General features: G+C 41.6%; 8 protein-coding genes across 9 annotated transcripts; 2 read left to right on the top strand and 6 right to left on the bottom strand.

The window, feature by feature from the left end:
- The first annotated feature begins 715 nt into the window (after positions 1-715).
- LOC134187172 (uncharacterized) lies at positions 716-9,390 on the top strand. Its single transcript, XM_062655288.1, has 19 exons — positions 716-901; positions 1,799-1,877; positions 1,932-2,028; positions 3,026-3,134; positions 3,200-3,260; positions 3,330-3,443; positions 3,511-3,569; positions 3,625-3,717; positions 3,895-3,946; positions 4,018-4,122; positions 5,931-6,100; positions 6,511-6,589; positions 6,650-6,746; positions 7,231-7,339; positions 7,406-7,466; positions 7,639-7,752; positions 7,820-7,878; positions 7,934-8,026; positions 9,219-9,390. Exons 1-19 carry the CDS (start codon positions 791-793, stop codon positions 9,270-9,272), a joined length of 1,716 nt encoding a protein of 571 aa, XP_062511272.1. The 5' UTR covers positions 716-790; the 3' UTR covers positions 9,273-9,390.
- On the bottom strand, positions 9,284-16,785 carry LOC134187456 (uncharacterized). Its single transcript, XM_062655572.1, has 16 exons — positions 16,669-16,785; positions 16,547-16,600; positions 16,429-16,483; positions 16,277-16,365; positions 13,669-13,818; positions 13,559-13,615; positions 12,468-12,600; positions 12,349-12,410; positions 12,225-12,290; positions 11,013-11,563; positions 10,101-10,156; positions 9,894-10,037; positions 9,770-9,838; positions 9,629-9,704; positions 9,483-9,567; positions 9,284-9,423 (listed from the first exon to the last, which is right to left on the bottom strand). The coding sequence occupies exons 1-16, from the start codon at positions 16,747-16,749 to the stop codon at positions 9,337-9,339; spliced, it is 1,815 nt and encodes a 604-aa protein (XP_062511556.1). The 5' UTR covers positions 16,750-16,785; the 3' UTR covers positions 9,284-9,336.
- LOC134187458 (ADP-ribose glycohydrolase OARD1-like) lies at positions 14,609-15,720 on the bottom strand. Its single transcript, XM_062655573.1, has one exon. The coding sequence runs from the start codon at positions 15,384-15,386 to the stop codon at positions 14,799-14,801; it is 588 nt and encodes a 195-aa protein (XP_062511557.1). The 5' UTR covers positions 15,387-15,720; the 3' UTR covers positions 14,609-14,798.
- Positions 16,786-17,049: 264 nt separating the features above from the next.
- Positions 17,050-18,709, bottom strand: LOC134187024 (uncharacterized). 2 transcript variants are annotated; one of them, XM_062655137.1, is made up of 3 exons: positions 17,541-18,709; positions 17,304-17,473; positions 17,050-17,117 (listed from the first exon to the last, which is right to left on the bottom strand). In XM_062655137.1, the coding sequence occupies exons 1-2, from the start codon at positions 18,680-18,682 to the stop codon at positions 17,305-17,307; spliced, it is 1,311 nt and encodes a 436-aa protein (XP_062511121.1). In that variant the 5' UTR covers positions 18,683-18,709; the 3' UTR covers positions 17,050-17,117; position 17,304. The 2 variants fall into 2 exon arrangements, with proteins under 2 accessions (XP_062511121.1, XP_062511120.1); XM_062655136.1 differs by lacking the exon at positions 17,050-17,117 and having other exon boundaries at positions 17,170-17,473.
- A 17-nt stretch (positions 18,710-18,726) lies between these two features.
- Positions 18,727-19,511, top strand: LOC134187023 (transcription initiation factor TFIID subunit 13-like). Its single transcript, XM_062655135.1, has 5 exons — positions 18,727-18,780; positions 18,834-18,885; positions 18,943-19,040; positions 19,099-19,197; positions 19,261-19,511. Exons 1-5 carry the CDS (start codon positions 18,751-18,753, stop codon positions 19,348-19,350), a joined length of 369 nt encoding a protein of 122 aa, XP_062511119.1. The 5' UTR covers positions 18,727-18,750; the 3' UTR covers positions 19,351-19,511.
- A 104-nt stretch (positions 19,512-19,615) lies between these two features.
- Positions 19,616-20,827, bottom strand: LOC134187171 (uncharacterized). Its single transcript, XM_062655287.1, has 4 exons — positions 20,678-20,827; positions 20,473-20,615; positions 20,184-20,406; positions 19,616-20,126 (listed from the first exon to the last, which is right to left on the bottom strand). Exons 1-4 carry the CDS (start codon positions 20,825-20,827, stop codon positions 19,998-20,000), a joined length of 645 nt encoding a protein of 214 aa, XP_062511271.1. The 3' UTR covers positions 19,616-19,997.
- Positions 20,828-23,888: 3,061 nt separating this feature from the next.
- LOC134186828 (uncharacterized) lies at positions 23,889-24,958 on the bottom strand. The gene is made up of 4 exons (XM_062654891.1): positions 24,768-24,958; positions 24,552-24,694; positions 24,256-24,478; positions 23,889-24,198 (listed from the first exon to the last, which is right to left on the bottom strand). The coding sequence occupies exons 1-4, from the start codon at positions 24,918-24,920 to the stop codon at positions 24,067-24,069; spliced, it is 651 nt and encodes a 216-aa protein (XP_062510875.1). The 5' UTR covers positions 24,921-24,958; the 3' UTR covers positions 23,889-24,066.
- A 287-nt stretch (positions 24,959-25,245) lies between these two features.
- Positions 25,246-27,079, bottom strand: LOC134186717 (gamma-interferon-inducible lysosomal thiol reductase-like). The gene is made up of 4 exons (XM_062654749.1): positions 26,916-27,079; positions 26,702-26,844; positions 25,654-25,876; positions 25,246-25,583 (listed from the first exon to the last, which is right to left on the bottom strand). Exons 1-4 carry the CDS (start codon positions 27,054-27,056, stop codon positions 25,452-25,454), a joined length of 639 nt encoding a protein of 212 aa, XP_062510733.1. The 5' UTR covers positions 27,057-27,079; the 3' UTR covers positions 25,246-25,451.
- Positions 27,080-27,649: the final 570 nt, after the last annotated feature.

The following is a 27,649-nucleotide window of genomic DNA, read 5'->3' as shown; positions in this document are numbered from 1 at the left end:
AGACCGTCTAGGGTTCTATGCGCTTGGAGTATAGATCTATTGGTAGGAGGAGCAACTAATAGATAAGTTACGCTACTGTATGAGCTGTAGTCATAAATTATTGTATGTATGGACGTTTGCAAAGCTGAACTACACGTCGGACAATCATTTACACAAGAGGATGCCATTCTAGGACGGAATTGACCACATTCACTCACATGGATATGCCGTTTCTGTAAGAAATTGCAATTGATTTGCCACAATTATGTAAAAGTAAGACCCTTTCCTGCGACCCTTTCACGTCAAGCCCAATTGGTGACAGTCATTTCTCTTCCTTTCACACAGCAGACCTACTTTAGGCACGCGCTAGATAAGATCGTAGTAGGGAAGACCAAAAGTTTCCAATGCCTGGAAAAATTCTGATGACACAGAAGATATTAGACTACTGGATCACAGTCTTATAATTCTCTTGGAAGGCTTAGTCAAGGAGAAACGAACTGTTCCCAATTAGGACACGCCTCGTAGATATCAGTAATGTGAACCTCCCACTCGTTAGCAGCTCTTGTGTCAACACGGTAGATCGCTAGCGTGCCAGCTGCTTAGAGGGTGTAGAGTGAAGATCAAGCTTCAACGCTATGGTTCGTTAGGTGCAGTGAGATTCGTTTTCAGTAAAGAACTTGAGACACAGGCGGAAGTACGTGTAGGCGTTCCCAATTATCCTTACCCTAATTCTTGGATTCCCGGATTGCCTATTGCCGAGTTTCAATCTGACAGCCAGCGTAGCTGTAGTGCTCGTACGTTATCATTAATCATGGAATTAAATGCTCCAACAAAGAAGCGTCGAATGGGCGAAGGCAAGCTTGCCGGCAAGTTTGCGCTTGTTACTGCAGCTGCTCAAGGCATCGGAGAGGCAACAGCCAGAGTTAGTCTATGTTGGTGATCCTAACTTCTTTGCTAGCGATTAAACTACTAATAATTTACTACTAATAAATTAAATTGCTACTAATAGTTTAAATTTATACCATGAATTAATTAAATTAAAAATTAAATAAAATTATTAATAATTTACTATTAATAAATTGAATTGTTACTAATACTTTAAATTAATATTATGAACTAAATTAAATAATTAAATTAAACTATTAATAATTTACTAGTAATAAATTAAATAGAATATTTAATTGCTACTAATAGTATAAATTAATACTAATGAATTAAATAAAATAATTAAACTATTAAGAAACCTTACTAGTAATAGTGTCTAGTGCCCAACATGATAAGTTAATTATATATTAATGGCAATGTATTGTTGTTCAGTTTTAGAACGATTTCAAGTAATTTTATCAAAAATATGTATCTGGCAGTTTGCATTGTGAAATTACTAACCAGTTACATCACTTGACTATGAAGATATTTGATGCACAGGAACATACATTCATAATATGTATGTGCAGAGTGGAATATAACGACCGGTCATCGGTCATTGACCGACCAAGTGGTGTTCATGACCGACCACAATTTTGCTTTGATCAGACATACGTACATGAGTGGTTAAGGCGTATTAGTTATTGCATGAATGGTAGAGAATTATGCAACGAGCGACAGAAACATCTAGACAAATCCAATTATAGACTAAATTAAGTGACTCACTTATAGGATTGTGAAATCAAATAAGAGTGAATGCATAAAACTTAAAATGTCAGGTCAACCACTTTTGCTAGAGAGCACAATGTCTGACAAAATTTTTTGCCATATATTCCACTCTGATGTGCACACCAGAAAGCTATTGCTTAGAAGAGAGATTGATCATATTTGCTAGATGTTTGCTGCTGAAGGGGCGTCTGTATTAGCAACTGACATTAATGAAACCAAACTGGCTGAGCTCAAAGATGTTGAAGGTGGCATGCTGTGTAAACAACTCGAATGCCAAGTATCTATTAATTTGTGTGCAGGAATTCGAGTGGCTGTACTTGATGTCTCGAATAGCGAGGCTGTGACAAAACTGGTGGCGTCATTACAAAACTTGGATATTCTCTTCAACTGTGCAGGGTAAATACCATTTCCTATAGTCGTATGTTTAGGTGACATGCCTGATTATGATGCATTTTTCTTGTACATGTAGTTATGGCCATGCATATGTTGGTACTCTTGCTGATGCCAGACAACAGTTGTTGTAAGGCAGTGATTCTGATCATTCAGTGAGAAGATCCATCTGCATACACACACATTCATATGGCCGTAAAACCCCAAAAGGGACCCAATTAAAGCCATGTGCATGCAGCGAAAAACCGACTCAACTGTTGTTCTACAAGGGTTAACTAAATTGCTCCGTGTGCAGAGTTTCATGCTGATTGAGCTAGCAATTTTGGCATTTTCAGTGTTGCAAATGGACAAATGCTAAGCCCTTCACGTCATTCGACGTTGACCTTAGGGTTGGTTGTGAAGGTAGCTTTCCCTGCCTCTAGAGACAGGGCCTCCATGTGCTACGTGGAGGGTTAGAGCCAGCGCTACAATCCACCTGGAGCTTGCCAGAGTCATCCAGGCACTGACTATGGCGCAGCTCTGGGACTGGACACCAAGGCCCAGAAGTACCCGTCTGCTGCATGACCCCAGTCAATCACCAGATACTCATTTATACTCCAGAGTTGAGAGAAGCAATTGTGTGTAAGTTTCTTGCTTAAGGAAATTATGCCATAATTCGCCATCACTGTGACTTGAACTTGTAATCCTGCAAGGTCCCGAATGTTTCATTCTCCAAATGCACTCTCTAACCAATTGAGCTACAGCACCACACACACACACACACACACACACACACACACACACACACACACACACACACACACACACGCACACACACACACACACACACACACACACTCACACACACACACACACACACACACACACACACACACACACACACACACACATGCACATGCACACACACACACACACACACACACACACACGCACGCACGCACACACGCACAAAGTCTAAAGAGGGGGATTTCAATCCTACAAAATGTTTTGTTTAATTGTCAAGGATTGTCCATGATGGGAACATATTACACTGCAGTGAAAAGGACTGGGACACATCATGGAATGTCAATGTGAAAAGTATGTTTTTCCTGTGCAAACAAGTCATACCCAAAGTAAACTAAAATCAAACCTACGAGTCACTTTAGTACTGTAATGGAAATCTTTTTTTTTATTTTAGATGATGGCTAATGGTGGTGGATCCATCGTGAACATGGCATCAGTAATTTCTAGTATCAAAGGTACCAATATATATCATTACCAAGTACACCACTCTGTTGTCACTTCTGTGTGCGTATATGAACATATAGGTGCCGCCAACCGATTTGTATATGGTACGACTAAAGCTGCAGTAATTGGCCTCACTAAAGCCATTGCTATTGACTTTATAGAGAAAAATATTCGTTGCAATGCCATCTGCCCAGGTTGTTCAGTGCTAAAGCTATGGATCTATATTCTACATATAATTAATAACATACTCGTCTTCTAAAGGAACGGTTGATACTCCAAGTTTGCATGAACATGTAAATGCACAGCCAGACCCCGAAAAGGTAGTGAATATGTTGAACGTGCAATTGATCGCAAGCAAGAATATTTACTTTTCAGGCATACAATGCGTTCATTGCAAGGCAGAAGATGGGTCGTCTGGGTAAAACAGAAGAAATTGCAGCTTTATGCACGTTCCTTGCATCTGATGAGGTAACCACCCCACTGTTATGTTGTATGGGTAACACTGAGCCAGACTCAAAATACACTGTAATGTTATCTGATCTTTGTGTGAGATTCGATTAATTGGATTGTCCAAAAACATGGTAGCAAAATGAGTCTGGCTCAAGGCTACAAATTTATGTAAATACATTCTTACGTTGTTTTCAGGCAGCCTTTATCACTGGGACAGAGTATGTTATTGATGGTGGCTGGACTCTATGACATTCACAGACATCGAGAATGTTACATTGAAAGTTTGCCAATGAGTTCTACTTTTGATTATATATGTAGATGTGGCAAGTCAGTTGGATGGTGTGCTTTCCATGTCGTCACAATTCCAATACTGTCACTATCTCAAGACATTGTGTGGTCACTGGTCAGCAGATCATCCAGCTAGTCAGGACAACTCCGCTGAAATACAGGAGTACCTTAGTTCAACTTTCATGCCTACCTATTGATCCAATGCATTGCCATTGTCACTGATAATGTCATCCAGTGATTCTGGAATGCCCCCATACTTCCTTTTGTGAAACACTACACTAAAAGAGATAAAAAAAGACACCACAACAACTTGAACAGAACAATGCGACAGAGAATGAAGAAGCACTAAAGAGCTAAACCCTTGGCTGCTAGCTTAAGCTAGGGAACAGCTGCTGCACACGTGCTGGTGCCTACTAACTAACATTCAAGAGCTTGAGAAGGGAGCTGGGGACATTAACTGGCAAGTGAGGCGGATTGGCGACATGTAGCACACTAATTAACACGAGTGATAACAATGAGCACGTGCACTGCATTCCTATTGGCTGGCTGTTCATCTGTCTGTCTACTGACACACTACTGTACCTCTAGCGCATGTGTGTCTCAGGTCAATTAAAGTTATCATCTTAGTTGTATGCACCAGCATCTCCTTTTTTTATTCAAGCCATTGTCATTGTCTCCAGACAGGCCGGCCTATTTTGGTACAGACCAAAACCATAGTCTACTTACTTCATCAAGACTCACAACAGGCACTAAACACACAGATTTCTATCCTTATAACTGACCTGTTAATATCAGCCAGGCTACTCACATCACCATCTCTAGACTGGATGACAATGCGGGGAAGGGTCTGGCTACGCGAGACTAATAATACCCTGCCATAGAACCGCCTAAAGGGTAACTGACATAAATAATTATTTATTGTTGCATTTTAGTTTCCCCACCTGCTACACTACTACAGGTATTACTGAGCTTGTTGAATCAGCCCATACAGCTAGCATTAGTTCCTAGCCTCCTGACCAGTCTTACGAAAAAACGCAACGAGACCGGCCACAAGGCTAGTTACACATGCGCGCATACCCCCATTCAAGCTGGGTGATACTATCATATGCCCGCATACCAACAACATGTAGGTATCAGGCCATGGGTACCATGGGCTAGCATTTTTACAACTAGAATTCACTTAGTTGGTGTCAGCTGAGGCCTGCATAAACATTAAATGTAGATTAACAGTAGCACATGCGTTGCGACTTCATTGTACGCTTGAATTGAAATGAGGAAGCTAAATGATGGAGAGGAACCAATTTCTGTACAGCTTGCAATTAATGAAAGAATCTACGAATTCATGCAGGAGCTAGCTCTTGCCAAAATCTCTCACATACAAATCAAACTCTATCAACCTAAGACTATGATAACACAGCATTAGAGAGAGTAAATAGACTCTTATATGCTCCATGCACACATGTTGGACCTCTGATACTTTGTATGTAGATGTGATCCACAAACGTATATGCCCTTGAACCCATTACATAAACATGACTGCAACTACCTTGTGCAGATTGGACTTTGTCTCGATTGGAAAAACTGATAAATACATACTGCCAGAGTTCTCTTTTCCCTGTTTGTTGTCACCACGTGCACTACATATACTAGAGTGTACTGTTCACGACCATGCCAAATCTTTGACAGTAGAGTCAATTAACTATCGCATGGAATTACATGGCTTTCTAGCCTTCTACCCTATAGCTATTCCCTAACCACACTGTAAAGGCACATACCTGGTACTGCAGTACCAAATGTTCTAATAAGAGCCCCTGCCCTTCTAAGCGGGCTAATACGGTACAAGCCCATGTCCAAAGCCATCTGCAACAATCACTCGGTCAAACGAACTCCCAAGCAACAAAGAGAGCAATTTCTGTTGAGACTGTACTGAAAATATCAACGAGTTTGTATGACTATATTTCTTTGGGTCCCGGATTGTCTAAATTTGCTAGGAGCGTGTAGCATGGAATTAGATCCTCCAGCTAAGAAGCGTCGAACGGGAGAAGGCAAGCTTGCCGGCAAGTTTGCACTTGTTACTGCAGCTGCTCAAGGCATCGGAGAGGCAACAGCCAGAGTTAGTCTGTCTTTCACACATCTAGAATGCAGACTCGACTAGCATGCGCTCTTAGTTTGTAGGTACGAGAAACGAGAGAAAGCCCCGCATACTCAGATTTTGAAGTCGACATAGTGTAGATGCGCATGCAAGTGATTCTAAATTCTTTGCTAACTACTAATATCTCGATTTAATTTTTAGATAATGCCCAACTTCATCAGTAAAATTAATTAAATGGCGCTTTGCTGTTCGGTAGTAAGACGATTTCATGCAATTGTATCTAACTGGCAGTTTGCCTTGTTAATTAATTTACTATCAAGTGACATCACTGACTATAAATTAATTAAGATATTTGATGCAGAAACATACGATAGGTCTAGATGTGCACCTTAAAGCTGTTGCCTAGGAGAGTGATTGATCATATTTGCTAGAGATTTGCTGCTGAAGGAGCGTCTGTATTAGCAACTGACATCAATGAAACCAAACTGGCCGAGCTCAAAGATGTTGAAGGTGGCATGCTGTGTAAACAAACTCAAATGCCAAGTATCTATTTATTAATTTCTTGTGCAGGAATCCAAGTGGCTGTACTTGATGTCACGAATAGCGAGGCTGTGACAAAACTTGTAGCATCATTAGAAAAATTGGATATCCTCTTCAACTGTGCAGGGTAAATACCATGTTCTATTGCCATATGTTCAAGTAACATATGCCACATTATGATGCATCTTTCTCATACATATACATATGGGCATGCAAATGTTTGTACTCTTTCTGATGCCAGACAATAGTCATTGTAAGGCAGCCATTCTGATTGTTCAATGAGAAGAGCAGGCCCACATACACATTCATATGGCCATAATATCCCAAAGGGACCCAATGAAAGCCATGCAGCAAAAAAGATGACTTAACTGTTGTCCTACTTGGTCTGTGTGCAGAGTTTCATGCTGATTGAGCTAACATTTTGGCATTTTCAGTGTTACACACACACACACACACACACACACACACACACACACACACACACACACACACACACACACACACACACACCACACACACACACACACACACACACACACACACACACACACACACACACAAGTCTGAGGGGCTATTATTTCAGTCCTACAAAATGTCTTGTGTTTGTCAAGGATTGTCCATCATGGGACCATATTAGACTGTAGTGAAAAGGACTGGGACATATCATGGAATGTCAACGTGAAAAGTATGTTTTTCCTGTGCAAACAAGTGATACCCAAAGTAAACTGAAATCAAACGTACGAGTCACTTCAGTCATGTAATGGAAATGTCTTGTTATTAATTTAGATGATAGCTAATGGTGGTGGCTCCATCATCAACATGTCATCAGTAGCTTCTAGTATAAAAGGTATCAATATATATATATATATATATATATATATATATCATTAAATCAATATATATATATATATATATATATATATATATATATATATATATATATATATATATATATATGTATATATCATTACAAGTACACCACTCTGTTGTCACTTCTGACTGTGTATATGAACATGTAGGTTCCGCCAACCGATTTGTATATGGTACCACTAAAGCTGCAGTAATTGGCCTCACTAAAGCCATTGCTGTAGACTTTATAGAGAAAAATATTCGTTGCAATTCAATCTGCCCAGGTTGTTTAGTGCTAAAGCTATAGATCTATATTCTACATATAATTAATAACATACTTGTCTTCTAAAGGAACGGTTCATACTCCAAGTTTGCAAGAACGGATAAAAGCACAGCCAGACCCCGAAAAGGTAGTGAATATGTTGAACGTGCAATTGATCGCAAGCTAGATTGTTTACTTGTCAGGCATACAATGCCTTCATTGCAAGACAGAAGATGGGTCGTCTGGGTAAACCAGAAGAAATTGCAGCTCTATGCACGTTCCTTGCATCTGATGAGGTATGGTCACTGTTGTAGATAATACCAAGCCAGACTCCTGATGTATTGTAAAGGTATCCGATCTCTATCCAAGATCCAATCACCTTATTTCTTCTATTAACACCACCCTTGTTGTTGCACGCGGAGATAGGGTTAGAATAATCGCCACACTTTACATACCATAGCAATAATTTATTTAACCAACCAGCCTCAGATAACTTAAAAATTTGAATTGCTTTGCTCTGCAGTTGTGTTTGTGATGATGTCCTCATTGATTCCTTCTAAACAACCCAGATAGTAGTCTCACCACAAGTGTGGAATACCAGTAAGCAACATTGGTCAATACAGTGTTTGCACTCTCAAGGCAAAGGCGAAACTACTAACCCTAGTTTAAGGTATAACGACACCCTTGTTGTTGTTGTTGTTGTCGTTGTATTGATTACTGTTTTAGTGTATAACAGCATGCCATTTAGGGGCTGGTCACTCTTAACTGGCTGGGGGCATTTTACTGGGGGGGGGTGCCATTAAAAATTTTCTGGACAATTATGCAGGGGTCACGATTTTTCAAAGAACTATTCCTGGGGGGTTAGAATTTTTAATGCCTTTTCAGTTCTAGGCGAAATGCAGCTCATGGCCTATAGCACACAAGCACCTTAATTAATTACTACAATGAATATCTAAAAGACTGCATGGTGTGTGTGTGTGTGTGTGTGTGTGTGTGTGTGTGTGTGTGTGTGTGTGTTTGCGTGTGTGTGTGTGTGTGTGTGTGTGTGTGTGTGTGCGTGTGTGTGTGTGCGTGTGTGTGTGTGCGTGTGTGTGTGCATGTGTGTGTGTGTGTGTGTGTGTGTGTGTGTGTGTGTGTGTGTGTGTGTGTGTGTTTCATCTTAATATATAATAATGTGAAAATGTCCCGACTGCGACTTTAATAAAGTGGCTTAGCTATGCCCTCTAATTAGCTAGCAGTACTACATGCTTAGAGGCATTTGTGTGTGATGACATTAGCCGAGCCGCTTTATTAAAGTGAGCCTCTTGCTCAATGCAACGTTTTAAATTAAAAGTCACATCTAAGAGCACTAAAAATAAATGCCACGGTGTTCATTCGAAGACATATGGTACTGTGGATTGTCCACAATACCAGCTTACAAAATGAGTCTGGCTTGAGGCTACACAATATTATATGAACAACAACCCATTTGTACTTTATTGATTATAGGCAGCCTTTATTACTGGAACAGAGTATGTTATTGATGGTGGCTGGAGCCTCTGACATACACAGACATGGAGACGGTTACTGGCAGTAAACTCTACTTTTGATACTCGGGTGTAATATGTCAGTTGGATGTTATGCTTTCCATGTAGTCACAATCTCCAATGCTGCCTTGAGATATTGTGTGGTCACTGGTCAACAGATCGTCCAGCTACGCACGATAACATTGTAGTAATACAAGAAATCCCTTACTTCAACTCACATGCCTACCTTTTGATCCAACATGTTGCCATCATCACTAATAATGTCATCCAGTGATTCTGTGATGCTCACACTTCCACTCTGACGTGAAGCACTACAGAAAACAGACACTATTATACTGCACACAAATCGTGGAATAAATCGATGCAACAGACAGAGAATTGAAGTCATCATCATAGTTTTGTGCATCAGCATCTCCTTGTTGATCCAAGCCATTGTCTCCAGAGAGGCCTATGTTTAGTACAGACCAAACCATAATACTTCACTGATACTCACAATAGGCAATAAATACACACTGATTCCTAGCTTTGATAGCTGACTATTGATATCAGCCAGCCTCTTCACATCTTCATCCGTAGACTGACCTACAAATTTGATGTAATGATTGCATCTCGTTGAAATACCAAATGAGTAGCTTACCGATCTCGGCTCCCATCACACCCATGCTTCGAAATGACGATCCTGTAAACCTACCAAGAGCTGGTGCTCCTGAAAGTGTCGACATCTGATTGCCTGTTCCGCTCAACGGCGGCAGAGCATTTCGAGAAAGTGGCTCTTTTGCCGCTATTTAAATCATAACCATATTGATTGTGATGAGATAAAATTTTGTGATGTTAGCATACATACCAGGATCTTTCCTGATGCCAAGCTGGTCGTTAGCTCTTGCCAAAATATCTCTCTCACTAGACACATAGAAAAATCTAACTCTAACAACTTAGACTTTAATAAGGTGTCACCGCATTAGAGAGAGTAATGGAATGCATACATGTTGGACCTCTGGTACTTTATGTGTGTGATTCACATACCTTTAGACCATTATTATGTGACATCAGTGCAGGTTGGACTTTGTGTCGATTGGTTATTTGTTCAATTAATTTATTATTGGTCAATTGGTCAAAGATTAAGGATACTACAGTAATCACTATTGTCTTTATCTAAACTTAGGCAGCTGCATAACCAGCAATGTTCTGATACAGTCTATGAATTGATGCGGAATTACAGCTCTAATAACATTACAGTAGTCCCTCATCTGCAATCCCTCTCATCTGTGACCACCACCATCACCCCCCTATTCACAACCACATTAGCTGTGCACAAACCAAATCTGTATGGCAGCTACCTCTTATCAGTGACCAGCGACCGCTAAAATGTGTCAGGGGTACCTCTGTTAGCGACCAACCAGGCCTCTGCGCATTTTCAATATTGGTGAACACATCCGGGAAGCACCTTTACAACTACTATTGGAAGATGTGGAAGACGGCACTGAGATAGACCTTGCTGGTAATGATCATGATAAATATCTGTCTGAGAAGGAGGTTGCTGTCTACCCTACAGTGTAGTACACTGACTTAGAAACTTGCAGAAGTCACGTGAGTAGAAACTTGCAGAAGTCACGTGAGTCGTAAGCATGACACATATGCACCTCTGGCGTGGTCACGTGCACCTCTGGGAGAGACCGCCTCCATTTTACGACCAATTTTGAAGGCCTTTTTGGGTGGTCGTAAATGGGAGGGGCCACTCATCACTGTGTCTACTCACCGTAACAAGTCCTTTGTAGTTTCGTCTGCTAGTCCAGGGACTGTTGACAGACTTAAGCCTCTTGCACCCGTTAATCGCTTGCCTCCACTGCCACCTTGATTTGCTGGCTTGGCAAATAGATCTTCGTCGTTTCCACCATCTCCCATTCCGTGCTCGTCATCATCATCGTCGTCATCCAACCCATAATTATCAATATCAAGGCCTTGTAGTCCTCGTTGAGTGGCTGTCAGCACATCATCTATACCATCTTCTTTACCTACACCACTACCACGTGGGTTTGACCTCTGACTTGAATGTGAAAGGAGGCTGTGGGCACTTCCCACTGAATTAGCATCATCTTCTCCGTGGCCTTCTCCAGCTGGCAGATCTCGTTGCAGATGAGATGGAGCCATGTAGTCGGCCAAGTTGTTCTGCACATCTGTGAGTGTGCTGAGACCAGTGGTTGTTGCCTTTGTTTGTTTGGTTGGTTTTGTTGTGAATGTCGACGCATAACTCTGGCCGTCTCCAACGCGATTCATTATTTCAGTCAGTTCATTCTTTCCACTATCAGCCTACACAAATCACTGTATAGTACAGTAGGCTACTCGTATTCAGTATATCAACCAAATGTGAGTTGCAACTGTGGAAATGTACAGGTACCCTCACACACACACACACACACACACACACACACACACACACACACACACACACACACACACACACACACACACACACACACACACACACACACACACACACACACACACACACACACACACACACACACACACACACACACACACACACACACACACACACACACACACACACACACACACACACACACACACACACACACACACACACACACACACACACACACAAGCACCGTCTGCAGGCATGGTTTGACAAAGCAATAAAAGATAAGGAGACAAACATGATACAAACAATGTACACACACACACACACACACACACACACACACACACACACACACACACACACACACACACACACACACACACACACACACACACACACACACACACACACACACACACACACACACACACACACACACACACACACACACACACACACACACACACAAGCACCGTCTGCAGGCATGGTTTGACAAAGCAATAAAAGATAAGGAGACAAACATGATACAAACAATGTACACATGAGATCTACATCACAGTTGTTACATAAAATGATCTATCCATATACCCTTGGCGCTTCAGCTCCAATTCCTGTTGTTATTCTAGGCTGCAATCCAATTCCATCATGACATACCTGATGAAGGCAAACACTAAGCTAAACGTCTACACACCATTTTCTATTCAATTCATACCACACTTTGGCACGAAACAAACAGCTTTCTGTACATTGACAAAAACTCATCAACATCAATTTCTAAACAACTGTTCTGATAATAAATCTGAGGTGAGGCAAAAACTGATAAATCCGTACTGCCATTGAGATCCCTGTCTACTCCTGCAAATTCATCGCCAATGTAGCAATCGAGCATGTTGGCACTGAACTGTGGCAGGAGATCCAGAAACAGCAGCTGCAGCTCTTCCTTATCGATCAAGCCATTGTGATCCTAATACAATTGAACACATTCAAGACTGGCAGTAGGGCTACAAAGACAAATGCCATACTTATGTCGGTCTCTGTCACTCTACCTGTTGTTTCTCTCTACCACCTGTCTGTCTACGTTTCTATCCATGTGTTACACCACGGCATAACTAAATGTTTTGTTGGTCTGTCCAGTTGTCACACTACATGTTGGACAATACACTTATTTATTATTGTACACATCGTTAGGTCCAACCAATACATTTTTCTTGATGCTCAAATTCGACAATCCAGTTTCGAGCTTGACCTAAATTTTGATACGCACATACACAATGAGATTTGCATGCTGGAGGAAGGCTCAGTACTCTTGCACTATGGTTCGGCACATAGTTACTAAAATTAAGTATCCATGACTGCACAGGTGTAAAAGCATGTCTGTTTCCACGTTTCCCTTGTCTCATTTGGTATCTATCATGCATTGTTTGTTTTAGTATTCCATAGCTGTAGGAACCGGTCTGGTCGATCTGATTTGGGCCAGACCACCTTTCAAAAACTGTACTTCCACCAGTCAACTATTGCCTGAAACTTCCGGTTGAAAGTACATGTGAATAAATAACTAATATATTTATTGTTTGAACAAAAGTAGATTATAGCATCCTGCCTCAATTGCTAGGAGCGTGGAGTAGAAGGTCATTGCATAGCCACATACTACAGTAATTGTTGGTAAATGAGAATAATTATTCAAGAAGCCGTTGTGCAATACAAGTATGCTAGAAGACTGCTCTCTAGCTCGTGTTAGTCTTGAACCACACCCTCTTAGCACATGTTGACCATTTTTAAAAGCTTGCTACGGGTCTGTCTCCTCTTTGTATGCTTGTAGGAAGTGTAATAGGAACTGTCAACGATGAAAGTGTCACATGGTTATTTTCAATGTCAAAAATCCGAGTATCAGGAAATTAAGTTGGTCTGGTCTTACAACCAACCGTGTCATATTTGGCAAATTTCTCTCTAGCTTCAGCAATCTGACGCGAGCTGAGATCCTAACAACAACAATATTAGAAAACTGTTAGTAACCTTGTAGTTAATAAATTACATTTGAGGTGAACATCCCAACTGTAGATCTCAGTATAGAAGGCTTAGACAGACGTTTGATAACTTCATCCAGTAGCGGCTTCGCTGGTTCATCATCATCAACAATATCAAGATCTCGTGCAAGACTGGCCCGCCCATTGTATTTGTCAGCCTAACAAAAGAGACAAACAGTGAAGTATTAATGATATTGTACAGTGAGGTGGTCATCTTAAAAGGAGAACAGCACAGCACTTCAGTCTTCTTTGAACATTTTCGAAATTGTATTACGTACAAATTTCATACCATCTGTCCATGCATTAGCACAGGGCATACTACAACAGTAACACTCTAAAAAAGACATCCATATAAAGACTATAGATGAAACTGAGTACGCAAGTTCACAATATTTTGATTTGAAAGACTTCTCAAATACCAGATTGTCAGTATCAAATACATTCATACCTCCTGTTAGCTGTAACAGTAACACAACCGCTGTGCATCAAACAGTGATCACCGCAATACAAATACAGCAAACAGTATTCATACATTTAGATTTTATTATTATAATTCACTGCAAAAACATCTTGTAACGTAACACAAGATGGTGGTTCCAGGATTCTGTAAAGGAGGTTTCCACTTTTGCACTAAAGAAATTTTAATATTAACTGACCGATTGCAATTTTTAAGTTAGAGTTAGACATATAGCAGAGTTAACTGAAAACATGGGGAAATATCAAATTTGGATGCTTGGGCACTACCCTTGCACTTGCAAAATCCTCGACGACCCGTCACCTACTATAGAACTTGTGGATTTGTTGTGTAGTTTCACTGTCTCTGTGCAGCAATTTCTGTAATAAAATTACCAAGCAAACGATCACTACTCTAAAGGTCTTTCCATGGATGGTAAAGTACCCAGATCTGCCACTGCCACATTACAATAAAACAAGAATAGTCAATTAAAATCCTTCAAGTTGGCTCAACACAATACAAAGACTAATTTCAACACAACTGAACAGGTACTTTATATCATTCTCAAAAGAAACAGATCAACTCAACAATGTCAAGTATACAAAACGCCAAAACAGCATTTATAACAAAACCGTACCAACTGTCAATAACTACATTAAAAATGCCTCATCTTATGAATAATCATTATAGATTGTAGATAGTAATTTTCACTTCTGTTTTTGAGGGCGAAAACATTTTTCCTAATATAGCTTTCACACGTCTCCACTCCAGTTTATCAAGGCCACATCCAATACGAGGCATACATAGTTCCCTAACGCCATTTCTTTCACAGTGATCTCGCATTGCTTCTAATGATGACGTCAGACTTTCATATGTAGGTTTGTGATAAAATTTCTCTTTCGTCACCAAGTAGTACACAAAACGATCCCCACACTTCAACACGGCTACGCCACCGGGCTTCTGCCCCTGCGAACGAATTTCATGGACTCTGCCGAATTTCTTCTTGAACGCCGTTGCAATACCTTTCCCCATGCGCGCGTCTGCGCTGATGCAGTGAGCGAGAGAAGACGACTCCGAGCATGTAAACAAGTCGCCCTGCACTTCTTTCACGCATTCGGCACCATCCAATCGAGCACCTGCCATCCCCAAGGGCAACCGTGTTCGGCAGATATCAACTCCTCCGCATGCCCGTATGCGGTGCTGCGCAGCCGTCGCCGTGTTGCGGGCCACTCGGGAGTGCAGCGATGACTCAAAGACAGTTGGAATCAACATTAGGAATACGCGTAGCTTCGTTCAACGTCCGCTACGACACGTCACACGATGGAGTAGATGCCTGGCCACACCGGAGGGAACATGTAGTCAAATACATTCGTGATACTCTCGAGCCGACCGTCATAGGTTTACAGGAACCTCTGCATCACCAACTGAAAGAAATTCTCGAAGGATTGGGATCCAACTTTCACTACGTGGGAGTCGGGAGGGAAGACGGTCATCACAGAGGAGAATTCAGTCCTATAGTTTATGACAAACGTGTACTGGAAGTTAAATTATCCGGGACTTTTTGGTTGAGTGACACTCCTGATAAAGCGGGCACAAAATTCCCTTCCTCTTCCCTACCAAGAATAGTCACGTGGGCTAAATTCAAATTTTGTGGACTTGATACTCACTTTTTTTTCTACAATACACATTTTGATCATCAAGGAGAGGAAGCAAGGACACAGAGTGCACGCTGCCTGGCATGGAAACTTGTAGAAAATGTTGGTGGCAACCAACTGTTCCTCAATCAGCCGACTGTTCTGACGGGAGATTTCAATTGTGAATCCACTTCAGATGTATTCCACATACTAAATCGAGATACTCCAATGAGAAATGTGTGTGGACTGGCAGACAAAACGTACAACGAATCCCTCCCCACGTTCACAGGATTTGGAAACAAAGGAGGCATCACTATTGACTACATTTATACATGCGGATTCAGAGTTACATCCTACTCTGTAGCTGCAGAGACCAGACTCAATGGCAGAATGCTGTCGGATCACAGACCAATTTTTTCAGACTTAGTTTTCATTTAGAAATCAATTCTCATTCATTAACTAACGTTCTTAATTATTTAGTCCTACAAATAATTATATAACAAACAAGTGTGCACAGATGGCTCTTACCACATCAGCTTCTGGCTCGAATACAGCCAGCGTTGCTGACAGCTCATAAAACTCTAGAAATTCTCTGACGAGTCCCATCACGAGACGACCTAAGTGGTAGATACGCTCAAGGATTGATTAGACTGTATGAGTAAACCAGACATCTGTGTAACCTTCACGTGTGTTGCTGAATGAAAACAACTCCTCGTTGACAGAAGACGGACGCTTCTTTCAGAGGACACCGAACACAGACTAAAACAAAAAAATGTAGAAAAAATTGGACGCACTAACCTGCTCATTCTCTTGTTCTTCCAAAGCGAGAAAAACGTGAGCTCTCAGTTGAGCCTGTGGAGAACGAAACACAAAATTGCTGCCTCGAGCGTACGAGATAGCCGTTCCGAGAATGTGTTTACTCTGATCTTGCCTAGAACACCCTTGGACTCTAAAGTTTGAGCAACTAAATCACGGAGTTCAGTGTCTTCTTCTCCCGCCATCGCAAACTGTGCAATACGGGTAAAGCGACGAAGCCTCGCACTTCAGACAACCAACGCGCAAACTGATTAGTCTACACGTACACGTACAATGAATGTCATTTGTCACATTTACCTGTTGCTTCATCAGTCTCTGACTTTCTATTTGTCAGCATCTACTGTTGTTGCTGTAACCACTAGTTTAGAAATTTGACACGTGACGTAACGCGCGCGTGTAAAGGAGATGAGTTTGCTTTCCAATAACTGTATAGAATTTTTGAAAATAAATCTATATAATAATTAATTTGTGTCTAGACATTTTTCCTTGCACGAGTTTTTTCTTTTACTAACGGGGTCCTAGAAGATCAGTGAATACCAAACGATTCCTAAGGCTAGGAATAAAAACAAATAATCAATCAACCAGCCAACGAAAATAAATTGCTTTCTAAATAATGTATTTAATATAAATAATCAACTATTCACGCTAAAACACCTAAAATAAATATATAACTACACTCGGCAATAACTAAATCAAATAAATATCAATGACTAACTGTTAGGAAAGTGACTGTGTTTACATCAAGAATGCCAGAGTGTAACAGAGTGATCATCACCGGCAGCTGCAATAACTCCAAAAATCGTTGGATGCCACGCTACAGCATTTACAAGTTGCTCGTGTCCTTTCAGTTCACAAACCACTATTTCGTGAACAAGATCCCACACAATCACAGCGCCAGACTCATCGCCACTGCAACAAGCCAACCAACCATCACACAATACAACACAAACAACAAGCCAAGAAAACAGAAACTTACCAAGCCACGTAATCCTCGTTTACTCCAACAAACAAATGCCATTGCCTAAGGGCCAACTTGCACGACGGCAAGCATTGCAAACAAGCGAGCGTTTCGAGATCAAACACTTTCACTTCAACATCACGCATCGATGCATTAGTATTCGTCAGCACTGACGTGCACACTGTGACCAACCGTTTATACAAAGGTGTCATTTCCATCCCACACACTAAACAATTCAAGTCGACCGATTTACTAATATCAAATGTGAGCTTTGGCGGCAATGATTTCTCCGACCACTTAGATCTCCACAGCACGTGTAGAGACATATCCGGTCGATCTGGACAAACAATTGCCACGAGGTCATAATGTTTCCCTCCATCCAGTGTGTACAACCGAATATGAACGACACTCTTAATCGCCTTACTCGGCCCACAGTCGAAAGAACACAGTTGTCTCAATGTCATCACAGGCAATGGCGAATACACATTGACATTAATGATTTCCTCAATTGTGTCCCATTGACATCCAAAAAAACTACTATCGTCGATCCAGGCCATCGAGGTTGTTAGATAAAACACGAGTTTGTCCACATAACCTATAAGTTTCATACTAGACATACTGTCGAATACAAAGGCCGTTCCGGCTGTGTGAACTGTAGCCTCAACATTAATATCAACAGCAGTCAGCAGCAAGAGGCGAGAGTTGGGACTAAAACTGCACACATAGCATTCATATCCTCTATCTATTGACACTCTCTGTTCCAAACTGCACACAACAGAGAAATCTTGGGCGTCCGTTTTTTCTCTGTTTACTGACCACAGAAAGGCGCTGCCGGCGCGTGTCGACGCCGCCATTTTCTTTCCGTCACGTGAGAAGGTCAGAAACCAAGCCTCGCCGTCAACTTCTAGTTTTAGACGGCGGAATGAGAAGAATGATTGTAGGTGCTTGTATTCGTCCATCCACGTCGACTGACGTTTATTGCGCGTGCTTTCTCGCTGTTTCTTCCACCGGCGAGCGAATAGACGACGCCAGACAGCATCACTGCGTGCAAAATTTGACCAGTGCCTGCAAACGAGACAAACTTGTAAAACTGATTTAATATCTAAGGAATAGATAACTTGGAGCAAGATAGGGGCTGGAAGGTTTGCCCAGTAGCTCATACTAACGATGAGTGTACTGTATACAATATTGACTAACGCGCGCTATTGTAGCTCTGGTTAATGGCGACATGGCGGATGACGATTCGGACAGGGAAGATGTAAGGGAAGGAGAATACGACGTTGCGATAACTATATTATTTACTGTGTCCAGGCGTCGTCTCAAGAGCCCCAAGCTAAGCGAAAACGCCTCTTCACGAAGGAGTGTACGTCACGTGACCAGACGCGCTACTAAATAAAATGATATTTTGGTATTATGGTAGTGCGTTGTATGATGTACGGATTTGGAGACGATTCAAGCCCGTACACGGAGTCAGTAGACCTTCTAGAAGATTTAGTTGTTGATTACGTCACAGCTATGGTAATTTGCACGTGCTAGAGGCTAATCCTCAATTTTCATTATTTTACTCTTTTATTAGACACTCAAAGCTCTTACCATTGGCAAGAAGGGTCGTGTACACGTAGAAGACATCGTGTTCTTGGTCAGAAAAGATGCTAAGAAATATGGTCGAGTGAAAGTGAGGAGTTCCGCAGACAGTCGCACTGAGTCGTTTCGTTTGACGTGAAATTTCTTGCTTTAGGAACTACTTATGATGAACGAGGAATTGAAGAAGGCTAGAAAAGCGTTTGATCACGATAATCTGATAAAGGAAACTGCAGAGGAAAGGTAGTAAGTAATTGATCAGAATTTCATTTTTGGCAAATGCCATCATACGTCAAACCACTTGTGGATTGATTTCTTATAATTTAATATATTGGGTGCAGCAGAGAGCAATGACAGTACAATATTATACTAATTTCTATTAGTAAATGCAAACGTGTGAGATTCAAACTATGAAATCAAATCACGTGATACATGGTAATGTGAGATTAAAACTAATCAGATCACATGATATTAACAAGAGTTGTTGCTGCATAATACGTGTATAGTAAATGCAAAAGTGTGAAATTCAAACTATTATATCAAATCACGTAATAAAATGGTAATAAAGATTCAAACTAATCAGATCACGTGATGTTAACAAGAGTTTCTTGTTGCACAATATGTATCACTAGTAAATACTATTAAATCAAATCACGTGATAAAATGGTAATAAGAGATTCAAATTAGTCAGATCACGTGATGTTAACAAGAGTTTCTTACTGCACAATACATCACTAGCAAATGTAAATATGTGAAATTCAAACTATTAAATCAAATCACGTGACAAAGTGGTAAAATATGTGAGATTCGAACTAATCAGATCACGTGATAACAAGAGTTCCTTGCTGCATGATGCGTATAGCTATAGCTACTTGATTGGAATTATCTTCAGCATTACTCGACTGGCTCCTTGTAGCATCCATTGATTGGTGGAAACTGTTGTGTATGCATGCAGGCTTTGGGCTTGTTTGCTCCTTGATAGGCTGCACAGATCTTCTTGATAATATGTGTCTCTTTGATGTGCTGAAAATACAAATAGATAAATACATTGTATACTAAAAGTCTCTAGGAATGACAGACCTTGTTATTGACCAACACCCATGGTGTGTACTGGTGTGGTGGGTTTAGTGAGGCAGTCTCTTCATAGTACATCAGTTCCAGAAGTTTGCCCATTGGTCCTTCCGCACAATTCTTTACTTCTGTCCACGTCATGTTTTGTTTCTCGGCACACTTTTGTGCGATTTCCCATGTCTGAGAGTATCCATGAGCTTCCAAACAGACAATGAACGGCCACCACATACTCCTAAACATCGCACACGTTTTACCATCTGTAAATGACATATAACTAGTATTCAAAGTTTATTCTTGCCTGCTTGGATAGTACTTTAGCACGCACGCTTCCAACGTGTTCATTGCGCACTCTATTTCACCGTGTTGGCAATTGAATGAACCATCAGGGTTTAGCAAGGCATTGCCCCATGGCACGAAATGAAGCGAAAAGATCTCTCCAATCTACAAGCGTTACTCACAGTGGTTAGTTTGTCTCATCAAAAGTTTCTGCGTCAGCGCCGTACCTTTTCGACCGCTTCGTTCATTTCACCCTCTGTGAGTCGGTCGCAATCCGGGCACAGAGCCTCAGAATAAACGGAGACATTTACCAGAGGCGAAGAGTTAGCCCTGACAGTCGAGGCAGCGGCAACAACAAGAAGCACAAGCGTTCTCATGATGACTCATGTGACTTGCGGTACCCTACAAGTGGCAACAGCGGATTTGTTATAGCCGCAAGAACGGATCTTTAAGTATTATTCATTATGACACGGGTAGCTGGTGTTTATGGCATTTATTGACCCGAGGTCTCACGGGATTATCAACGAGATAAAAGCCCTGAGGCCTAGGTGTCGATAATGCCATAAACACCACATGCCATGTAATATGTAATTTTTGTATGGGCGTGGACTGCATGAAGCCAAAATCCTTAATTAAGGAGAACAACCCCAGCAATGCTGCAGAATGGGACAGGTCATGTGAAGCAGCAACACCTGCACTCCTCTTCCACTTTTCAATTGCAACGTTACATTCTACATGGGCAGCAAGCAATAAATAACTTGTTTGTGCTTGTAACCTTGCTGACGTAATTAGTAGATGTAATAGGTGTTATGTGACTGCCCTAAGTGTGTTGTGTTATGTTTGGATAATTATGATAATTATGGGAAAAGATTGTAATAGACTAAATGCATTTAAAGTCCATTTGAACAATAGGTGCAGTGTGGGAATTGTGGGTGTGGACTTGGTCAGTTTGGGCTGCCTAGTCGGAAAATAGGAAATTGAATTAGCGTACCTCCTTCAATGACGTTCGAGGCTGATGTTTACTCTATAATATACCCAGGGTATATTCTGCTGCTATGACAGTGGGTGGATTATCAGTTATATTCTACCTCCACGTGTCCTGTACAAGCGCTGTAACTGGCTGATATTGCGTACTCGACCACGCCCATACAATAGATAGCCGGACTGACATATCCTGTACATGCGCAGTAAAACAGCTTTTGTCGAAAGACTACGTCGGCAAACCTATTGATATGTACTATCTAAACCGGTGGTGCCATGGTGTACTATGTATACTATGTACGGGGATTTTTAACGGTTGCCGTGCTCGACTGTCCAGCCAGTCACCCCCGCGGAAAGACATTCGCCACTCAAAGGAAACCGCGGCTCTCTATCCTCCAATCAGGATGTTACACGTTTGGTTAGTGTTTGTCCATGCACGTGATAATTTCTGTTAGCAATGCCTGTCGCTATTGGCTCTCTACTAATGCATTTGTAACCGAGTACTAAAAACTAGTAGTCAATTATACGGAACGCCGTCACGGCCAATATTCGAACTGGACATGAGATGCCATTATATTCTGCAATGCGACTCGTTAGCATGCGTTCTTGACATGCAGTGTGAGTTGACAACATGCAATAAATCTCAACGTGCGATCTCAACATGCCATCTCAATATGTGTTCCCAACATGCGATCCCAACATGCGATCTCAACATGCGATCTCAACGTGCGATCCCAATATGCGATCTCAATTAACACGCGGTCCCAAAATGCGATCCCAACATCGGGTCATGCGATCTCAACATGCGATCCTAATATGCGATCTCAACACGCGATCTCAACATGCGATCCTAACATGAGATTTCAACATGCGATGGCAACATGCGACCTCAACATGCTATCCTAACATGCGATCTCAACATGTGATCCCAGCATCCGATCTCAACATGCGATCTCAAGATGCGATCCTAACATGCGATCCCAGAATGCGATCCCAACATACAATCCCAACATGCAATCTCAACATGCGATCCCAAAATGCGATCTCAACATGTGCCTAACATGCGATCCCAACATGCGTTCGTATACAACGTGCGCTCATATAAATTATCGTAAAATCTATCGTAAAGTATAGTTTGACACCCGAAACTTGCTTCAATTAACGTAATAAATTTAGTTACGAAATTCGTGTTCTTTAATTACGCAGGCTGTACGAAAACCACTTTCACTGTACCACTATAGGGGATTTTTGTAATAAAACGAAGTAACTACGAACAGCAGTAAATGAGATTCCAGACTCTATTACCTAACATGTTTTAGAAGCCGTGTAATTAATTTATCAAAGCATATCTTACGCACAATCTAATTATCTAATGTAGACATAAGAATTCTTGAAAACGCGTGTTGGGATTGAATGTTGGGATCGCCTGTTGACGCATCTTGGAATGGCATGTTGGAATCACGTGTTAATTGGGATCGCATGTTGGGATCGCTTGTGCCGCATGTTGAGATCGCATGTTGGGATCGCTTGTGCCGCATGTTGAGATCACATGGTGGGATCGCGTATTGAGATCGCAAGTTGAGATCGCATGTTGAGATCGCGTGTTGAGATCGCGTGCTGAGATCGCATGTTAGGATCGCATGTTGAGATTGCATGCTGGGATCGCATGTCGAGATCGCATGTTAGGAATTCCATGTGTGAGATCGCATGTTGGGAACGCATAGTGAGACCGCATGTTGGGATCGCATGTTGGGATCGCATCCTTGGGATCGCATGTTAGGATCGAATGTTGAGATCGCATGTTGGGAAAGCATGTTGAAATCGCATGTTGAGATTGCATGATTGCATGTTGTCAACTCACACTGCATGTCAAGACCGCATGCTAACGAGTCGCATAGCACAAATAATCGCATCTCATGTTCAGTTCGAATATTTACCGTCTGGTATCACATTATGTTAACGTGCATGTCGTCTTCTTCTTTGTCTTCTTTTGCTTACTTTGAGGATTATATACGCAGCGCATGCAAAACAACTAGTCGCTCAGGGTGTCGTATGTTCTATCCCTATCGAGGATGCACAAATATTGAACGGGATAGAGTGGACGGTTTGTTTGAGTGGCAAATGTCTCCAGCCGGTCTTTCTCCTCCGCGGGGGGGGAGTGACCGGCTGACACTCGAACATTTCACCGCGTGATCAATAGTGCACATTGACAACGCTAATACATTCTAATTGGACGAAACAAACGCATGACGTTGATTCTAATTGCCTAAATGTCATTTCGTAGCCTCGGTATTCCAGACTGCCTTCTGTACGTGATAGGAGAGTGGGAGAGAAAATACATTCACACAGATACACACACGCACGCACGCACACACACACACACACACACACACACACACACACACACACACACACTTTGTGAATTTACTGATGAAACTCCAGAGAAACAGTAATAAATACATTTGATTGAAATGTGGCTTTTGCTAATAATCAATTTAATTGAAAACGAGCAATGACATTACATTTGCGCCTAGAAATAAATGAAAACGTGTAAAGCGTTCAAACAAATTAAATCATATCAGTGATACCAAGATTGAGTCAAATACAACATCCTTAGTTCCTTTGCTGAAAAATGCTACTCAAGTGGCTCCTTGTAGCATCCACCCATTGGTGGAAACTGACGTTGTGCACGCATGCAAGCTTCAGGCTTGTTTTCTCCCTCATAAGCTGTACAGATCTTTCTAATCATATCCGTCTCTTTTACGTGCTAATGAGAAACAGAATAAGCGAATTTAACTGATAGAGCAAAGTCAGGATCTCAAACCTTGCCATTAATTAACACCCATGGTGTGTATTGATGTGGTGGGTTGAGTGAAGCAGTCTCTTCATAGTACATCACTTCCAGATGTTTCCCCATTGGTCCCTCAGCACAAGCCTTTACTTCTGACCACGTGATGTTTTGTTTTTCAGCGCATTGCTGTGCTATTTCCCATGTCTGTTGATACCCATGAGCTTCCAAGCAGACTATGAACGGCCACCACGTACTCCTACGCACCACCACATTACGGGTATTATTCGCGCACACCATTTCTCTCTATTGTACGCGTATTTCTGTCTTGCCTGATTGGATTGTACTTGATGACGCACGCTTCCACCGTGTTCATTGCGCATTCCATTTCACCGTGTTGACACTTGAATGAGCCATCATCGTTCATCTTGGCATTGCCCCATGGCACGAAATGAAGCGTAAAGATTTCTCCAACCTGCACGCGTCGTTACCATTTGTTTGTTCAGTTAGCGTTGCCGCCGTTTAATTAGTTAAACGTACATACTTACCTTTTCAATTGCCTCTTTCATTTCACCCTCCGTAAATCGGTCACAGTCCGGGCAAAGAGCCTCAGAATAAAACGAGACATTTACGAGGTTAGAAGAGCTAGCTCTAGCGGTCAACGCAGCAACAACAAGAAGCACCGGTACCAGCATCCTCATGACTGAATTGTCATATGACCTTAACAGCTGTAACACTACGCCCAATACGTCATAACCCCGCCTACCTGCACGTGCAAGTTTACGTATAAATTCACGTTTGCTGAATGTGCCGAATCTTCATAACTCACTGGTCAGAATAATTAACAAACACAAAATCCTAAAACGAGCTATTGACGTAGCAAGAATTGTAATCATGAAATGAGTGGATCATGCAAGTAGTCTCGCGTGGCCAGACCTTTGGCGCGGTGTTACTGTACGCCCCACGTACACCAAAGGTCTGGCCACGCGAGACTATAACACGGGCTGTAGGCTTCACATCTCCAGCTCATTGTTAACACACACATCATTTATTAAAGTGGAAAAAACAATGCCATTACAATGGCTACTGGAAATCAATGAAAATGTGTAAAAAGGTTGAGTCTACGTCCAACATGTTCGAATTACTAAAATCAAAGTGATAAGAAAATTGTGGTCAAATAAACAAGAGCAAGGCTCATCCACAGCTGTTCTTCACTCCGAAATATGCTACTCTTACTCGAGTGGCTCCTTGTAGCATCCACCAATCGGTGGAAACGGAGGTTGTGCATGCATGCAGGCTTCGGGCTTGTTTCCTCCTTCATATGCCGCACAGATCTTTCTAATAATGTGTGTTTCTTTCACATGCTAACAAGAAACACAACAAGCAAAGTTGGTTGTACTTGCAAGTCTGTGGAAATTTTTATCAATGACAAACCTTGCCATTAATCAACACCCAAGGTGTATATTGATGTGGTGGGTTGAGTGAGGCAGTCTCTTCGTAATACATCACTTCAAGTCGTTTTCCCATTGGTCCCTTGGCACAGGTCTTAATATCCGTCCACGTGATGTTTTGTTTTTCAGCACATTGTTGAGCTATTTCCCATGTCTGAAGAGAACGGTGAGCTTCCAGGCAGACAATGAACGGCCACCACATACTCCTACATATACTAGCACACTTCACAGACTGTGAATTACACACCGGTTTCCACAGTTGTCATGCATTTCTATAATGATGGGGCCTATTGTGGCCCTGGGCCAAAACATTGTGGCCCAGACAAAAGTAATAGTAATTAATTATTATGTAATAGCTATTAGTTAATAACAAAGTTTTCAGATCTTGAATTAGTTGTTGAGAAATATCACTTAATTGATGAAGCTTGTTCATAGTAGAAATTGTGACAAAAGATGTACAACTGAATGTCAACAGTTCATTGACTAAGAGCCAATTAGTGCAAAGGCAGTTCCTAGCATTTTGCGGTATGTTACTAGCTGACCCATCAATAATGACAGATTTTGTCACACATTTTGGATTGAATATTTATAGTGAACTATAGCAAAAACTGTTACTGCTGCTTTACTGTCTTAGGCAGACTGTTTTGTTCAGCCTACTGTACGCATTGCCTCGGTAAAATGCTAACGCTCTTATGTCAACTGATGATAAGAAACAACGAAAAAATTGAGACGCTTACTGAAATCATGCTATAGTCACTGTGTAACACAGTACGTATTCTATTGATCTATTTATTATATACAGTATACAGTGTTAGTTAATTAATATCAACGGCTACGGCTCCAAACGCCTTGCTGTGCCAAACCGCTTTTTGCACGTAAGGTGCACACAAAGAAGTTTATTCTCCCCGCCCTCTCCGCTACGTCACCTGCACAAAGCGAGACTCTTGGGGAGCGACAATTCGGGGCCCTTTCTTGTCAAATTCAACTGACAACCCTGTGGAAATTATACACTGTACATATTCTTGTCTTGCCTGCTTGGATAGTACTTGATGACGCACGCCTCCACTGTGTTCATTGCGCATTCCATTTCACCGTGTTGACAATCGAACGAGCCGTCAGGATTCATCAACGCATTGCCCCATGGCACGAAATGAAGCGTAAAAATCTCTCCAACCTGCAACCGTCGTTAGCATTCCTTTGTTCAGTTAGAGTTGCTGCGTCATAGTCACTTAGCGCAATGCTTACCTTTTGAACCGCCTCGTTCATTTCACCCTCTGTCAGTTGGTCACAGAACGGGCAAAGAGCCTCAGAATAGAAGGAGACATTTACGAGATTAGAAGAGCTAGCTCCAACAGTCAACGCAGCAACAACAAGAACAACCAGCATCCTGAATGGTCATATGACTTGGACTGCACCGCCGAATACTATGACTGTTACACCGTAACCCCGCCTACCACCTACATGTAACGACCACAGACCGTTGGTGTAATTGAAGACAATTCTGCCTATCAAACCAATTAGCAAAAGCACAAGTACAGTGTACTTCCGAACGAGATCTAGCTAGATATCATTTCAATAGAGGCATACTCCCCAGTGCTCTATTTAATTAGTTAATTAAATTGCTGATTCCATGACCTTGTATAGTTCAAAACGCGGCCTCTAGAAGACATATGCATGTTCCTCTAGAAGTCCTGTTTGGATGAGTGGCCAAGATGTACCAGTCTAGGCATGCTCAGTGGCGTTGCCAGGTTTCCTAAAGTAGACTGTAGAAGCTGGAGCACTTCTAGCCAAATATAAAAAGCGGTATATGCTGAATAGCTGCAGAACCATTGTCAATCAATTGGAAGACTACAACTTGCATGCTTCCCACGTGTTGTGTGTGTGTGTGTGTGTGTGTGTGTGTGTGTGTGTGTGTGTGTGTGTGTTGCGTTTGTCAACTGTATGGACTTCAATTGTGCTCCTAAGCAAATTCTTTTTGG

Source organism: Corticium candelabrum, chromosome 11, assembly GCF_963422355.1.
Source record: "Corticium candelabrum chromosome 11, ooCorCand1.1, whole genome shotgun sequence".
Lineage (NCBI taxonomy): Eukaryota > Metazoa > Porifera > Homoscleromorpha > Homosclerophorida > Plakinidae > Corticium > Corticium candelabrum.
Note: the sequence above shows the minus strand (reverse complement) of the source record. Positions and strands in the feature narration are given on the sequence as shown.

Excerpts from the sequence above, each read along its gene's own strand:
- LOC134187172 (XM_062655288.1), top strand. The coding sequence starts at position 791 with ATGGAATTAAATGCTCCAACAAAGAAGCGTCGAATGGGCGAAGGCAAG. Across the intron at positions 3,947-4,017 it reads TGATGGTGGCTGGACTCTAT|ATGTGGCAAGTCAGTTGGAT; the intron begins GACATTCACAGA and ends TTATATATGTAG. Across the intron at positions 4,123-5,930 it reads GTCAGCAGATCATCCAGCTA|TTTGTATGACTATATTTCTT; the intron begins GTCAGGACAACT and ends AATATCAACGAG.
- LOC134187458 (XM_062655573.1), bottom strand. The coding sequence starts at position 15,386 with ATGTTGATTCCAACTGTCTTTGAGTCATCGCTGCACTCCCGAGTGGCC.
- LOC134187456 (XM_062655572.1), bottom strand. The coding sequence starts at position 16,749 with ATGGCGGGAGAAGAAGACACTGAACTCCGTGATTTAGTTGCTCAAACT. Across the intron at positions 13,616-13,668 it reads TTGGGATGTTCACCTCAAAT|GATCTCAGCTCGCGTCAGAT; the intron begins GTAATTTATTAA and ends TGTTGTTGTTAG. Across the intron at positions 12,291-12,348 it reads TTGTTTCGTGCCAAAGTGTG|GTATGTCATGATGGAATTGG; the intron begins GTATGAATTGAA and ends TGCCTTCATCAG.
- LOC134187024 (XM_062655137.1), bottom strand. The coding sequence starts at position 18,682 with ATGAGCTACTGGGCAAACCTTCCAGCCCCTATCTTGCTCCAAGTTATC. Across the intron at positions 17,474-17,540 it reads AACGAGGATTACGTGGCTTG|TGGCGATGAGTCTGGCGCTG; the intron begins GTAAGTTTCTGT and ends GGCTTGTTGCAG.
- LOC134187023 (XM_062655135.1), top strand. The coding sequence starts at position 18,751 with ATGGCGGATGACGATTCGGACAGGGAAGAT. Across the intron at positions 18,886-18,942 it reads ACGCCTCTTCACGAAGGAGT|TGCGTTGTATGATGTACGGA; the intron begins GTACGTCACGTG and ends GTATTATGGTAG. Across the intron at positions 19,041-19,098 it reads TTGATTACGTCACAGCTATG|ACACTCAAAGCTCTTACCAT; the intron begins GTAATTTGCACG and ends CTCTTTTATTAG.
- LOC134187171 (XM_062655287.1), bottom strand. The coding sequence starts at position 20,827 with ATGAGAACGCTTGTGCTTCTTGTTGTTGCCGCTGCCTCGACTGTCAGG. Across the intron at positions 20,616-20,677 it reads TGAACGAAGCGGTCGAAAAG|ATTGGAGAGATCTTTTCGCT; the intron begins GTACGGCGCTGA and ends TAACGCTTGTAG. Across the intron at positions 20,407-20,472 it reads CTAAAGTACTATCCAAGCAG|GAGTATGTGGTGGCCGTTCA; the intron begins GCAAGAATAAAC and ends TGCGATGTTTAG.
- LOC134186828 (XM_062654891.1), bottom strand. The coding sequence starts at position 24,920 with ATGAGGATGCTGGTACCGGTGCTTCTTGTTGTTGCTGCGTTGACCGCT. Across the intron at positions 24,695-24,767 it reads TGAAAGAGGCAATTGAAAAG|GTTGGAGAAATCTTTACGCT; the intron begins GTAAGTATGTAC and ends CGACGCGTGCAG. Across the intron at positions 24,479-24,551 it reads ATCAAGTACAATCCAATCAG|GAGTACGTGGTGGCCGTTCA; the intron begins GCAAGACAGAAA and ends GGTGGTGCGTAG.
- LOC134186717 (XM_062654749.1), bottom strand. The coding sequence starts at position 27,056 with ATGCTGGTTGTTCTTGTTGTTGCTGCGTTGACTGTTGGAGCTAGCTCT. Across the intron at positions 26,845-26,915 it reads TGAACGAGGCGGTTCAAAAG|GTTGGAGAGATTTTTACGCT; the intron begins GTAAGCATTGCG and ends CGACGGTTGCAG. Across the intron at positions 25,877-26,701 it reads ATCAAGTACTATCCAAGCAG|GAGTATGTGGTGGCCGTTCA; the intron begins GCAAGACAAGAA and ends TAGTATATGTAG.